Raw genomic sequence first — 15,123 nt, 5'->3', positions numbered from 1 at the left:
CAATCGAATAAGCATGCTTTATATTCCTGTACTATCTCGACCGATATTTTAAAATGAATAGAATTGTAATAAGACGCAAACGAAATTTAAAGGAATAACCGTATTGCCGCGTGTGGCGGGTCCGTATCCCTCTCGGGACAAATATTCGTGTGATGAGCACGAGTACTTTTCTGATCCTGGTTTTTAATTATCTATATAAGTATATATTTTGAAGTATATAAGTAAGTTTAACAGTTATTTGATTACCATATTACAAGCTCTGGGAGGCTTATCACGTGTCTCAGTTAACTATTTGAAAGCCACTATGCTATAATTTGTTTTGTCACTTAGAATATAGTGATTAACACGTTACGTCAGAACAGCAATAAACTGAATAGTGACCATCAATTTGACGTACACTAGTTGTGAACTGAGATAAGTGATAAACTCGCTGCTTAGTTTGGAATCAGATGACCGTGTGTGAGTTGTCCCAAAATATTTATTTATTCGTTGACGTTCATTATAGTAAGGCCTCAGGCAGCCCGCAAACTGCGTACTACGGCATACGACTAACTCAGTTCAATTTGACAAGGTTACTATGTTGCAGGGTTCCGCGAAACGTAATATGATTAGGGAATTGGTTTGCCCGTGATATGTGTTGGCAAAATTTTACCTGATGGAAATTGTTGTTACTTTGTTAGTGAGTATGGAAGTTACGTTTTTAGTGGCTATAGGGTTAGTTTGAAACTGGAAAATACGTACGTACGTACATACATACATAATATGACGCTTTTTTATCACAGGTGAACATAAAAGAACGCCACCTAATATCCCTTATTTTTGTTTACGAAGGGGGAACATCCTTTCAGATATCCGACTTTTCTGGGTGGAATAGCCGGGTTATGTGGTGCTGCCACTAAAAAAACCTGGTAACCTTCTTTTGATGAGTGGATGGAGGAGCTGTAGAACCTTAAAAACTCTCCTGTGACTTGTTACTATCCTACCAAACTTCCCTTGCCAAATTCACATCCATACATCTTGTCATACAGGACCTCCAGTTACGATTACTAGCCACGAGACTTTTTTTTTTAAGATATCGCTGATATGATCTGTAGTAATATTTAAATGTGAAAGTGGACAGATTTATTATAAAACTTGTCATACATTGTGTAGGGGTTCGTTAAACTGCTACACTATTCTAGCGTGAATCTAGGTGGTGGTTGTTGCTGGTTCAAGTTGTAGGTTGTTGTTGAGTACACAAACACTCTGACGTAAAAGTTGTAAAGTAGTATATTTACGTAAGTAATTAAATGTACAATAGGTATAATATTGTTGGAGCGTCTTTGCTTGTTGTATGCAAAATGTGCACTGAATTATAGTAATAAAAAGTAAATAATTAATAAATAACATGTGAGCCGTTTACGCAAGCGTTCAATTGCTTACGCGCAAAAAGGTATGTACGGTGAGACCGTACATGCTGGCCACCCCAAAAGAGAAAGAAAAAGAAAATAGTTAAAAGTAAAGCGAAAGAAACTCCATTACAAATAAATCAATCAAAATTAAATGCTAAGTTGTTTGCAGCCGCACGATGGTGACGGTTGAAGTCCAACTGCTGTGACGTTGTTTGGGCCGTTGGTCCATGGGGAGCTTCTTCCGGAGAATGGCACTTCCCGCGCTGCAGTGACTGAAGTTCAATGTCTTCATGTTTGGGTTCTAGTACCGGTTGTTTGCTTTTTGGTTTTATGCAATATACAGTTTTACGTTTCTTGCAAAACCACACGATGACTGCTACGCTGATTCCTCCCAGGAGGGTATAGCAGATGGCGTATTGATGTACGTCATGAGAAGAAATCCTTGTCGAAAGAACCTCATTCTTCTGTTGGAAAGCTAATTGTTCATCCATTTCTTTTAATTGTTGCGTAAAATCCTTGTGCACTTCGTTCCAGGAATAGTTGTGGTGAGTTACGGTTACTATGTTGTTGACAGTTGAATTAAATGCTGGTATGCGGACATTATAGTCGTTATGTAAGTTCAACGAAGAGCTGTACTGATTTTGAGAAAATATAGTAAATCTCTTGGAATGTAGTATGCATCCTTGCTTCAGATTTACTATTCCAGACGTTGTTAGGGTGTAGGTCGTGACATCACTTTCGCATATTGTACGTAAAGTGCAAGTTGCACAACAGACAGCCAGCCAGCTGTTCGGAGTATGTAACTCAATCCATACGTCATCGCACGATGTTTGTCTGACGTCACAAGGTGTATTTAAATGTTGACTTAACAGTTTTGCTTCGCAGGGAGCACTGTTATCGTGTAAATGGTATATGGGTAAGTTTTTATAACAGATATAACTGTCGGGCTTCATTTGGGTACAAAGCTTCATATCTTCATCATTCAGCGAGATGAATGTGTTTTTCTTGAAGTTTACAGCAACGTACTTCGATCCTAGCTGCATGATGGATGTTCCTGACTTCGTCTTCATTGGAAGTGGTATAGGTCGGTAGAGCAAAAAGTCTTCATCAGAACATAAAATCAAAATCAAAATCAAATCATTTATTCATTTAGGTCAAATATTGACACTTATGATAGTCGTTACAATTACTGAATCTACCACTAGCTCGGAAAGGGGGTAGAGCCTTATGAGAAGAGCTAGCGAGAAACTCACGGCCACTCTTTTCAATCGCCAAAAAGTTTTACAATGTGGTTGATACAATAATTGATCATGCGAGGAGCTGCCAACAATCAGCGATATAGACTAAACGTCAATTAAGTTAAATGAACATAGCTAGGTTATTTATTAGTCTCTGATCATACCATATGTTGGGAGCACCTACTAGCATGTGATAATAAGAATATGGGCAGCAAGTGAGCACACTGGTTGTGAACATTACTTATAAAAGAAAAAAGTGACAGTTTTATGAATAACATCAAATTGTACGTAACATCACCTATTTGCATCATTAATTGCCCATATTTTACAATATTTAGACCTACTGCTACTGAGTTTATACAAATTATGGCATAGTGGAATATGCACCTCAAATAAAAAGTAGTTGTTAGTTATCCGAGCTTTGACGTACATAAGTTTGTAGATATCCTTTATGTCCTTACTGATATCCTCAACAGGCAATGTTAACGATTTTGGTAGTCTTCCAGCAATGACGTTCAGTTGTTCGATCAAGCCTACAGGAGTTAGTAATTGTACGTCCATGTGACCTTTATATATATCGGTTAAACTGTCGAAGAGTATTTCTTGCATTTTTCTCAAGTTATTGATGAGTAAATATGACGTTAACGATACTGAATTGAAGTATGAAGTAGCCATCATAACTTCCATTGCCGATTCTATTTTAGCTATTTTCCAGTTTGTGTCGTTTATGAAACTATCTATCATGGTAAACTGTCGGTTGATGTTGTCCGCATTTTTCTTCAATATCTTGTTCTCCAACTCCACAATAGATGTTTGGTTTTTGACCAACTCAAGTAAATGTTGTTCATTGCCTTGAATAGCTTCAATATCCTTCTGGTATTTATCTGCAAAATGTTCGTCTAAAATCCCAAACAAGCTATTCGCGACATAGCCGACAGCGTTAATCAAGCCGCGTCGTTTTCTTCGATTTGAAAGCTGTTTCAGAGGAGTTAATAGGATGCTGTTGTAGTGAGTTAGTATATCCATTTCGTGGCGTAATTGTTCCAGTGTTGACTGGCAGTATCTTGGGTCAGTTTTCCTGCATAGATCGTTTAATCCCTCGAGGTAACTTCCAATTCTGCTCACACCATTCCAGTAGTCAGTTAAATTATAATATAATAACAATGTCCATTCATTATGAATTGTTTGAATAGTACCTAAGGTGTCATAATACACAGGGCGCTCGTGTTCGAGACTTGTAATATGAGCGCTCGGTTTTGTATCGCTGCTTGTACCGCTCGTGCCAGTCATTATAGTAAACATTGTTATAAACATCATTATTAGTGTAGATAGATATCGTTTACTATGTTGTTTTTTAGTTTTTTGTGGATTGTTATCACACGTAGTTTGACAGATGTTGTCTTTCTTTTCAGTATTTGTCGTTTCCGAGATTTCGGTTTGTAACGGTAGTGGTGAAAGTTTCACGATAGGACGCTTGATAGTTCCGTTTTGTGTTTTGACGGTGGTGACTCGTACATAGCCATCCGTTCCGGGGTGAAGTTCTTGTACACGTCCCATGGCCCATTTCCCTGGCGGCATATTGTTATCTTTCACCAACACAATATCACCTTCTTTAATGTTTTTCACTGGTTTGTGCCACTTGCATCGAGTTTGTAACTGCGTTAGGTAGTCATTTGACCATCGCTTCCAGAATTGTTGCAACATATGTTCTGTTAGTTGCCATCGTCGACGCAAATCGATGTTGTGTATATCACTGTGGTCAGATAGCGGTAGTGACATTGTAGGACCACCGGTGAGGAAGTGTCCTGGTGTTAGGTAGTTGTAAAACTCCTCCGGGTCTTCAGTCAACGGACACAGTGGCCTAGAATTCATACAAGCCTCTATCTGCGCTAAGAGTGTGGAGAATTCTTCAAAGGTTAACTTTTGATCTCCAAGTACGCGTCGTAAGTGATGTTTCATCGATTTCACTGCCGACTCCCAAAGTCCGCCTGCGCTAGGCCACGCAGGAGCATTAAAGTGCCATTTCACTTCCATTTTAGCAATTTCATTGAAGAAATCGGCAGACAATATCTGTTTGAACTCTTCGAATTCTTGGCGTAAGATTTTTGACGCACCGACAAAGTTCGTTCCGCAGTCCGAGTACATGTGTTGCGGTGTACCCCGTCGAGCAGACATCCTTTGGAATGCAGCAATAAATGTTTCTGTACTGAGGTCAGACACCAGTTCAATATGTACAGCCTTCGTTGCCATACACACGAAGATGGCAATGTACCCCTTGGAAGTTTTTACACCCCGTCCCTTATTCAGCTTGATCTCGACGTGACCAGTGAAGTCAACTCCAGTATGTGTAAAGGGGCGAGATGGTATAACTCTTTGTGGAGGCAGGTCACCCATAATTTGATTGTTCTCTGTGGGTTTGTAGCGGTGACATCGCACGCAGTGACGTAGTATCGCTTTGACTAATCTATTGCCGCCGACGATCCAATACCGCTGTCTAATGTATGCCAGAGTGAGTCGAGCACCGCCATGTAGTGTTGCTAAGTGTGCTTGCTCAACCAGTAGCCGCGTAAATCGGCTGTCACGAGGCAATATGGCAGGGTTCTTCATTTCAGGCGGCAAAATTGAGTTTTTTAGGCGACCGCCAACTCTGATTATACCCTTATCATTTACATAAGGATGAAGTTTATATATAGAGCTTTTGTTTCCCACAGTTTCCTGTTTCTGCAGCTGCTTATACTCTTGTTCGTACAATGTTTGTTGTACATATTTTATGATTTGTTCATTTGCAGCGGTGAGTTCCTCTGTAGTTAAGTAGTTGGTGTCCGATTTCCTCTTGTCGCGTGAGTTTGTTATGAATCGGAACACCCAGGCAGTGACTCTTGTTACACGAGTCAATGTACTGCAATTGTTTATTAATTTGTTTATAAAATGTGTGTCATGGTTTTTAGGTAGGGCTTTCACTGATTGTTTCTCTAACCCAATGTTTGTAGTTGCTAAACATGTTGAAGTTTTCAGCGTTACTTCCTTCTCTGGTAACTGAAGAAAGTCAGGACCGTTCCACCAGAGCGTAAAGTTCAATAATTTGGCAGGATACAGTCCTCGGGAAGCGCAGTCGGCAGGATTCAATTCGGATTTCACGTAGTTCCAGTTTTGCGACGGGATGATTTGGGTGATGTTTGTAACTCTGTTGGCTACATACTTTTCCCATCTTGTTGTATCCCCTTGAATCCATGCTAACGCCACCTTTGAGTCACTCCATGCTCTTACAGTTATTGTGTATCCCGCATAGGCTTCTCTAATTTTTTCAATCAGCTGTGACAAAAGTAGTGCGCCACATAACTCTAAACGTGGTAAAGTTATTTTTTGTGATATAGGCGCAACCCTAGTCTTGGCAGCGAGGAGCGTTGTGATCGGCTGACCGTGCTCGTTTATAACACGACTATATACGACGCAAGCATAGGCCTTTTCACATGCGTCACAAAAGCCGAGAAGTTCCAGGTTCGATTCCGTTCCACCAATCCATCGATTTAATTGTATGTTTTTGACCATAGGGAGTTCATTTTTCAGTTTTATCCATTCATTCGATATATCTGTCGGTAATGTTTCATCCCATCCAATTTTACTAGTCCAGACTCGTTGAAATAGTAATTTAGCCGTAACAGTTAGTGGTGACAGCCAACCCAACGGGTCGTACATTTTTGATATCTCGGAGAGCAGGTATCGTTTAGTTGGTTGAAAGTTGTTATTCATATTCCAATTGAAACTGAATGTATCAGTAGTAGTATTCCAACCGAGACCCAATGTTTTATGTGACTCATCTTGTTTGAAGTCAAATGTGTTGTTCGAAGAGACTTGATCGTTCGTTAGGTTGGCAAGAAGTGCCGGGTGATTAGCCGACCACTTCCGCAAGTTCATGCCTCCCCCTCTCAGTAAGTCAATTAAAGATGTTTGTAATTGTACTCCTTCTTCTAAGGTTTGGCGACCACAGACGAGATCATCTACGAATAGGTCGTTCTGCAGGACTGCAGCAGCGTTTGGATGTTTATGTCCGTCGTCCTTGGCCAGTTGTTTGAGCGTGCGCATTGCTAACCACGGTGCGCACTTTGTCCCATAGGTAACGGTACAGAGTTGAAATTCTTGTAGTTTTTCTGAAGGTGAGTTTCTCCAAATAATTTTTTGTAGTGGTTGTTGCTCTTCTGAGATCCAAATACATCTATACATCTTCTCGATGTCGGCTGTGTAGGCGTACTTATAGGACCTCCATCGTAGAACGAGGGCTTGTATATCCTTCTGTAGATTTGGTCCTTTTTCGAGTACGTTGTTCAAACTGAAGCCTGTAGATGTTTTTTGGGAAGCGTTAAAAACTACTCGCAATTTTGTTGTTTCTGCGTGTTCCCGTAATACGCCGTGATGAGGTAAATAACAGTCGGTAACAGCTGATGTTATTGGAGTCGCCGGTTTCATGTGTCCTAGTTCTATGTACTCTTTTATAAATTCTTTGTACATTGAAGCTAGTTTGTTGTTTCGCTCCAAACGTTTTTCCAATTGTAAAAATTGAGAAATCGCTATAGCTTTTGATTTACCCATTTTTGTATTATAATTAGGGCACATGGGCATCTTCACGATGTATTTGTTATCGGAGGATCGCTGTGTAGTGTCAGTGTAATATCGCTCGCACTCGTCATCCTGTATTATTTGTTTTCGACACGGGGATACGTCTTCAGTTTCCCAAAATTTGTTTAGTTCGGTCATATCCACCAAGGTCACGTGGCAGTTGAAAGTTTTCAGCTTGCCACATAAAATCCACCCTAAATGCGTTTGTTGGGCAATAGGGGCTTGTGTGCTACCTCTTAGTACTCCGTCAAGTAGAATGTTTGAGTAGACGTCTGCGCCAAGCAGTACGTCAACCGGTCGAGAAATGTTAAACTCGGGATCGGCGAGTTTCAGATTTTCTAGATGAGGCCACTGCGTTTTTTCGAATGATGAGCTTGGTAGGTTATTCGTTAGTTTTTTGAGAATGAGCGCTTCAGTTTGGAACTCGTAGTCCGTATGTATTGACTGACAGGTAAGTTGAATGCGTCCTTTGCAGTCCCCGGACACGGCTCCAATTCCCGTGACAGTAGCGTTGAGCCTCTGTCGTGGTAAACGTAACAGTTGTGCTGCATTTTCGGTAATCAAGTTCACCTGCGAGCCCTGGTCTAAAAGAGCTCGGAGGGTAACGTATGTTCCGTTTGCAGATTTGATCTGAAGTTGTACAGTAGTGAGCAAGATTTCAGTTTCGTTGTTTGATAGGTGATTGGAAATTTGTTGGTTTGAAGTCGAAGGTCGTTGAGACGTGCTAGGAGAATTTTCATTACTATTTCCGTTCATATTTCTGTTCAGTGTTTTGTTTCTTGACGAATTGTGCAATAGAGTATGGTGTCTCAGGTTACAGTCACGACACACTTTGTTCGACTTGCATTCTGATGACCCGTGGCTGTATAAGCAATTTTTACATAAATGTAATTTCACAACTATGTTATTGCGCTGCGGTACATCCATTTCGAGGAATTTCGGGCAGTGTCGCAATACATGATTTCCGTCACACTGTGGGCAATGACCGTATACAGTATGATAGGACTTCTTGAAGTTTTTTGTTTGATCGTTGTAGTTAGATTTTGTTGTATTCGAATGATATTTATTTAATGGTTTATACGGAGACTGTTTTGAAACGTTAGACGGTTCCTTCTTCGCATTCGTCATAGTTTCGTATGTCAAAAACTTGTTTTCCAGGAAATATAGTAATTCGTTCAAGTTAGGCACCTCTCTAGGGTTTTGTAACTCCTTCGTGTAGTCGCTGTAAGTATCGGGGTCCAGTTTTTTCGCCATGAGATGTACAATAATTGGATCCCACGTTGTGATATCTAATCCGATGTTTGTCAATCCGTTTAGACATTCCGTTATGACGTCATGCATTTTCTTAACGTTGTAACTGTTAGGATGTTGTACATTTGGTAGGTCAAGCATCGTGTTCATGAATGACGTAAATAGTAAGCGACGATTGTCATAACGTTGAGTTAAGATATCCCAGCAAGAAGTATAATTTTCAGCGCTGACGCTAAGATGCTGTACGAGTCTCTCAGCTTCGCCTTTCAGCTTCGTCTTGAGATGCTGCATCTTTTGGGCCTTGTTTATCATGGGGTTGTTGTGGATAGTTTCCAAGAACAGATCTTTAAAAGAGACCCAGTTGTTGTAGTTTCCTGAAAAATCTGGTATCTGTATCCTTGGTGCTGACTTCTCGTAGTGTTTGGCAGACCAAATTTTGCGGTTCAATGTTCTGCGTAGTTCGTCGTATTTGTCTTCCATCTCAACAAACATAGTATAATAGTTGGTGTCGGAGCCTTTTAGGATAGCTTCCAATTCCCAGTGTTGTTTTTCGATGCTGTCCCATTTCGACTTCAAAATGGTTAGATGGTCTTCAAACTCCCACTTTTCCGTCAAAGAGTTGATGTCTATTTTTGACATAGCACGATCGAGAGCTTTAAAGTTACACTCTTGTTTGGTCAACGATCGTTTGAGATTGTCGTCAGTTCCTTCGTTCAGCATGTCCGTTAAATCGAAACTGACAACCTTTTGGCCTTTTAATTGTTTCAGTAAGTCCAACATATCCATTTTTATCGTTTCGTATAAAGCTTGAGTTTTGCTAAATACGTCTTCGGTAAAGTAATTGATGTTTTTCTCCTCACATGTTTGTATAAGAGTCTCGTGACGTTTTTCAAACTCCTTCCATGTATTTTCGAGAAATTCCAAGCGTTTAGTTAGGTATTCTTCAGTTTTTCTCGACTTGCTGTCCTTCTTGTAGTTAGAGCACAGCGTCTTGATAGTATCGAAACTTTCTTGTTGCTGTTTTAACATCTCCATGATCTCGTTTCGTGAATCAGTCGATGTAAGTTAGATGTAGTAATCCAGTAGTCCGGCACCCCGTTGATAGTGACAGACAGTTGTTAGGCTGGTTTTTTGCTTGCGACACGAAGTCTTCTGTTAGGCTTCTTATTCCAAGTCCTTGGATGCGTCCCTGTTGTCGTGTGAGTAATGCGTAGTCCGTAGAACTTTAGGTATAGTCGCTCGCTTTGATGTTAAATGTATCCGTACGTCTATTAACGATATGTGCGACGTTCTCAATCCAACTGGGGCGACCCGCTTCTGGGAGACCAGCTGAACCGATTCGCTATCGTAAATAGAAATACAACTTACACTAAAGATCCGGCTCGAAGGACCATTTAATGTAGGGGTTCGTTAAACTGCTACACTATTCTAGCGTGAATCTAGGTGGTGGTTGTTGCTGGTTCAAGTTGTAGGTTGTTGTTGAGTACACAAACACTCTGACGTAAAAGTTGTAAAGTAGTATATTTACGTAAGTAATTAAATGTACAATAGGTATAATATTGTTGGAGCGTCTTTGCTTGTTGTATGCAAAATGTGCACTGAATTATAGTAATAAAAAGTAAATAATTAATAAATAACATGTGAGCCGTTTACGCAAGCGTTCAATTGCTTACGCGCAAAAAGGTATGTACGGTGAGACCGTACACATTGTTAAGACAGCTTGCTGAACAAGCCTCTAAGCAAAATAATTAATTATTGCGTTAATTTCCGTGTAATAAGGTGCCTGTGAAATATTGCGATGCGACCATAAATTGTGACTAGTGTCGCATGTATTCGAACAGCGTTACTGTGCCCTTTCAGCGCCCTGCTGGGTGTCGGTTAAAGTGAAGTAAGTTAGACCTGCATGAGGCTTAGAATCATTGTATGTGGCCATATTTGACCCGGGTACCTGATCTGTGAATTTTATAAATATCTGGGTGAATAAAAATAGAGCTTAAGACATCTTATTTCTGATGGCATAGCGTCCATTCTAATTACAGCCAACACGCGCCAAATTTAACACAAAACAAGAATGTTTCTTAAAAGTCTTCCGCCATTTTCCTTTTCTCTTTCAAAACATTAACCGGTTAAAAGTCAACGTCCTTTCCTCAAACTTTTGATTAACTTAGCCAGTACTGTTCAAGCCATAGAAAATAAAAACTTGTGCATATTTTTATATGAAAATACTTGGATATTTCTTGCTGAATTCTTTTTATAGATTCTCGTTATAGAGTCCTTGATGTGAAGTCGTTGTTGGGGTAGGTAAGAGTGGGTAGTGTTATTATTAGGCTTGTATGTATTGGTAGGGTGGATTTTCTTGTTTGTTTGGCATATTTGACGTTTTTAGCTGTACATTTGCCTATATGGATCACCAAGTAGATTGATGGAAGACATGACTTTTGCTGACACAAAAATTTTCAAAAATTACAAGTGACATTGAAATTATGAAGAAATTTGCTTTCAAAGTTTACTGATTTCGTAATGACTGATGTTCAACTAAAGTTCGTTACCTCACTAGCAACACATATTCACAAAACTTTTCTTTCAGATTTATTTCTTATAGGAAATACTCCAGCCGGAGAGAAAAAACACGAAATTGTATTCACAATTAAACAGTAATTACTCAGTATCAGTGTTGGGCAAAATTTAGTTTGATTGATGATTAAGATTAAATTATTTATTCATGACTAATGAATAATGACTAAAAAAATTCAATCATGAGTCGTGATTGATGATTAATTAGTGTTAGTGTTAGTTATTCAATCATGACTAAAATTTTAATGACTAAAAATAATAGTTAAATAAAACTAAGCTTTTCAAGTCTACGTTCCATGACTGTTGATTTGTTAATCACAGGTTTTTAATTAAAGCTAGTTTTACAACAGAATCAGTAAATTTTTTTTTAATTTACACAGGTACACATTTGCAAAAATAAGTTCGGGCTAATTTAGTTTAAAATAATTTAAATTGCTTTTTAAAACTACGCGTTTTTAAAATCAAATTTTATAAATAATGGAATTATCTTCTTTCAGTCAACTTAAGGTGGTGATCAGTTATAGTTTTATAGATGTGTTCAATTAAACTAATTATGTCACCTGAATTAATTTTTTTAGTTTAATCATCATACAAAAATACAATAAATTAGTCATCAGTCATTTAATCATTAAATGATTGATGACTAATTTATTTAATCATGATTATGATTATTATTTTTACTCATGATTAATTCAATCATGACTAAATAATTCATGACTAAATTAGTCATGACTAATCAATTGATTGAAAAAATTAGTTGATTGACCCAACACTGCTCAGTATAATAAAAATTAACTCCAAAAGCCCCTGCCTTTTCAAACAGACGTTTTAATCATCAAGCTTTCAATCTCAAACTATCAACAAACCGGTGAATTTCCATCGAAATTGCTGTAACCTGAAATGATAATCACGTGCAGAATACGTATAACTGCACAAATACAGGCCTGAATTACGTGTACATTGAACAAGGACCGCCTGCGTGCATGTCCGCTAGGGTTGCCAGGCAACCGGGATTTCCGAGACTGTCCCGGAATATTCAATGTTGTCCCGTGTCCCGTTATTTTACTTTGCTGTCAAGGAACTTCGCGTGTTCCGCGTCCCGTAATTTTACTTTGCTGTTCCGTAATTTTACTCAGCTGTCCCGAAATGAGAAAATACTCGTTTTCACTAATCTATGATGGGATGACGTTTTTTTTTTGTGGTCATTACTACTTAATGTATTCTCGGAGCGGAGACCAAAACTCTGTTTCCGTTCGTGGGCCCGAGAAATGTACCGGAAATGAACTGGATCTGGCAACCCTAATGTCCGCCCATTCTAGGTATTCCCTCTCGCGTCCGCACTGAAAATCTCTATTGACAAATTGAGTAAAACTGTAAACCCGTGATTTTAATGGAAATGCTATAAATAACTCCTTTGTGAGGCTGTTTCAACAAGTTGGTTTTATGTAGGTCTCATGTTTTTGTTTGCTGTTTAAAAAGGGATTATAATAATAATATGTTTAAAACTTTACATTTGTTCCTAATTGTTTTAGAGGAAATTTTCGCTTAAACTTGACTCTCAGTTAAAAAGAGGGGTAGAGGGATCGTCTTGTAAAGCAAAAAGTCTATAAGCATTTTTCTACTTAATGTTTTAATTTCCTCACACTTAGTGTAAAAATATTAATTTTTTTATCGTATGGTTAATGGTCAATCTAATGTCAAAGTAGTTTAAGCCACCAGATCCGCCTTTGAAGCAGAAGGGATCGACAATAAAGATGTCTTCCAAAGCACGGACACACTTAACTTAAATACCACAATGCGGCCACCCATCAATGGAAAGTCCTTGCAAAGGTTGCTTAACTTACAGGCCGTTTAGAGGTGAGCGCAAGAAGCTATGAGCGCCTTGGCATATGGAGCCAAAAGCCATTTGTTTCCATGTTGAAAACAACGTCGCGTAGTCAACAAGCGCGGGAGTTGAAGGCCCGATATCAAAAGATCAACTAATAATTGTGTCAAAATATTTATTGTCCATTATTTGTATGTTTGTAGATGTCCGCACAAGACAAGACTAGTACCTAATGGCGAGAATTTTCTAAAAACATTAATAGAGTGCTAAAAAGAAGAACATAAAAAGCTGTAAGAGCCTTTCCACACTTCGAGACGCTACGGTAGCGCGCCGTTTATTCAAAAAAATACTAAAAAGGCGTTTTTCCGTCGGTATCGACTTATTTATCGGAAGCACTTCAACGCAAGCGCCAAGTTACATGAGTTCATGACGCATGCGCACAAACGTATACGATGACGTCACGACTAACGCCCAACGATACCCCGGTAGCGCAATGGTTGAAGCACCAGACTTGCTATCGAGCAACTGGAGTTCTATTCCAACACTCTTTTCAAACAATGCTGAGGTTAACGCTACTACTATGTTTTTTTACATCATCAAGTAATCAATTTGAAAATCAGAACGGATTGTTTTTAAAAGCCGCATATTGATACGTCACTTTAATTTGAGTAGCACTCGATCACATATCGTCGCATAACTGACCTAAGTAAGCAGTTACTTAAAGCAAAGCCATGTCTATTCGACCATAAGTCTATATCAAACTAGTTGCGCGGGTTGTAAGTTTTGGCTCATAACTTTGCTGCTATAAGTGATAGCGTGATGTTAGATGGTTTCAACAATCCCTTATTAAAAAGGCTATTATACACAAGAAGAATTATTCAAATCCGACAAATAGTTTCAGAGATTTCAGTCCATCAAGAAAACTTACGTGCCTAATGTAAACATTAACAGCTCGCCCCGGATTTCTGTGATTTAGCCAATTTTGGTATAATAATTACAGAAAATATTAGGCTTATGTCAATCTAAGATAGTGTAGCTTTCAAATAGTATAAGATTTGTTTTAATATATGCATTGGTTACAGAGATAATCACCTACTTGTAAAACTCAAATTTCGCTCTTTATAAAACTGCACTTGTCTCGCATTTATGCGAATTACTCTGCTCCTATAAGTAGTATCGTAATGTTATTTAATCACACACTTCTTTATAAACCTAGCTATACACAAAAGGAAAAATCAAAATCTAACAAGTACTTTCAGAGATAATCGTGATTAAACTTACAAAATACTTCAAATAGTTTCAAAGATGGATTATATTGACAAAATTCTTAGATTTTATTACATGAGTATGAATAAATAGCTAAACAACGGAGAAGCGTGGGATCTAGGACATGAGGAAATACATCCGCATGCCTCTAACCACTTACAACTTATTAGTTACGTGCTTCAAGCGTTTACTTTCTTACGACAGGTTAGGAGTTCATAGCACTTGTAACTAGCAAATCCCGCACTCAGAATTGAGTAGTTGAATGGATCAACTAGAACTTATACAGGTATTGTACAGTCAGCTCCAAAAGTAGCTGAACAACTTCATATTTTGAAAACCTCTGTGTTACGTAACTTTAATAAATAACAGATCAAAATCAGGTAGAATGAGTTAAAATTGAACATTTCAATCAATGGCAAATGTTTTTTCCATGGAATAATGTGCACATTTCAGTATATAGGGTTTCAAAAGATCGAGTATGATCAGTTATTTTTTTAGCTGTCATTTTCTACAATTAATTCGACATTTGAAATCATTAGAGACAATATAAACACACTTAATAATGGCAAATTTGATAGCAACTTAAGTATGACACCAGTTAAGCATATATTTCTATTTTATAAAGCGTTTTTACATGTCATAGCTGATTTAACTAGCCAGTCAAGAAGCTTTTTGAACTACGAATACTAAGCACAACTAATCGCACTGTATTTAACAGAAATAAATGTTATATATATGATAACTAAATCAATTTCACATTAGCTTTGAGCTTAGGGAAAATACGGATTAAGTTACTATATTAAATCACATTAAACAATACGCACAACACACACACAAAAAACTATCATTTTCAAGCCTTCCGATAGAACCATATCATTCCTTTGTCCTATGATCACCTGTGACGTAACTAAACGGTAATACTAGCCAAAACTATAACGTATTATACATATGTTAACAGTGTATT

At 38.3% G+C, this 15,123-nt stretch overlaps 2 protein-coding genes across 4 annotated transcripts in view; both read right to left on the bottom strand.

Annotated features, from left to right (window-relative positions):
• bbx (bobby sox) overlaps positions 1-15,123 on the bottom strand; it is a 48,225-nt gene that overhangs the window by 21,628 nt on the left and 11,474 nt on the right. The gene's annotated exons all lie outside the window — the stretch shown is intronic.
• On the bottom strand, positions 1,529-9,529 carry LOC142977365 (uncharacterized). The gene is made up of 3 exons (XM_076121244.1): positions 3,973-9,529; positions 3,091-3,513; positions 1,529-1,977 (listed from the first exon to the last, which is right to left on the bottom strand). The coding sequence occupies exons 1-3, from the start codon at positions 9,527-9,529 to the stop codon at positions 1,529-1,531; spliced, it is 6,429 nt and encodes a 2,142-aa protein (XP_075977359.1).

The sequence above is a fragment of the Anticarsia gemmatalis genome, chromosome 12 (genome assembly GCF_050436995.1).
Source record: "Anticarsia gemmatalis isolate Benzon Research Colony breed Stoneville strain chromosome 12, ilAntGemm2 primary, whole genome shotgun sequence".
Taxonomy (NCBI): domain Eukaryota; kingdom Metazoa; phylum Arthropoda; class Insecta; order Lepidoptera; family Erebidae; genus Anticarsia; species Anticarsia gemmatalis.
The sequence above is the reverse complement of the archived record's forward strand: the minus strand, read 5'-3'. Positions and strand labels throughout refer to the sequence as shown.

What these genes read in the sequence shown, in the direction of transcription:
- LOC142977365 (XM_076121244.1), bottom strand. Translation starts at nt 9,529, where the DNA reads ATGGAGATGTTAAAACAGCAACAAGAAAGTTTCGATACTATCAAGACG. An exon ending in AAAAACTAAAAAACAACATA is followed by an intron (nt 3,514 to 3,972) that starts GTAAACGATATC and finishes AACATTTTGCAG; the next exon opens with ATAAATACCAGAAGGATATT. An exon ending in ATTGCCTGTTGAGGATATCA is followed by an intron (nt 1,978 to 3,090) that starts GTAAGGACATAA and finishes TCCGCATACCAG; the next exon opens with CATTTAATTCAACTGTCAAC.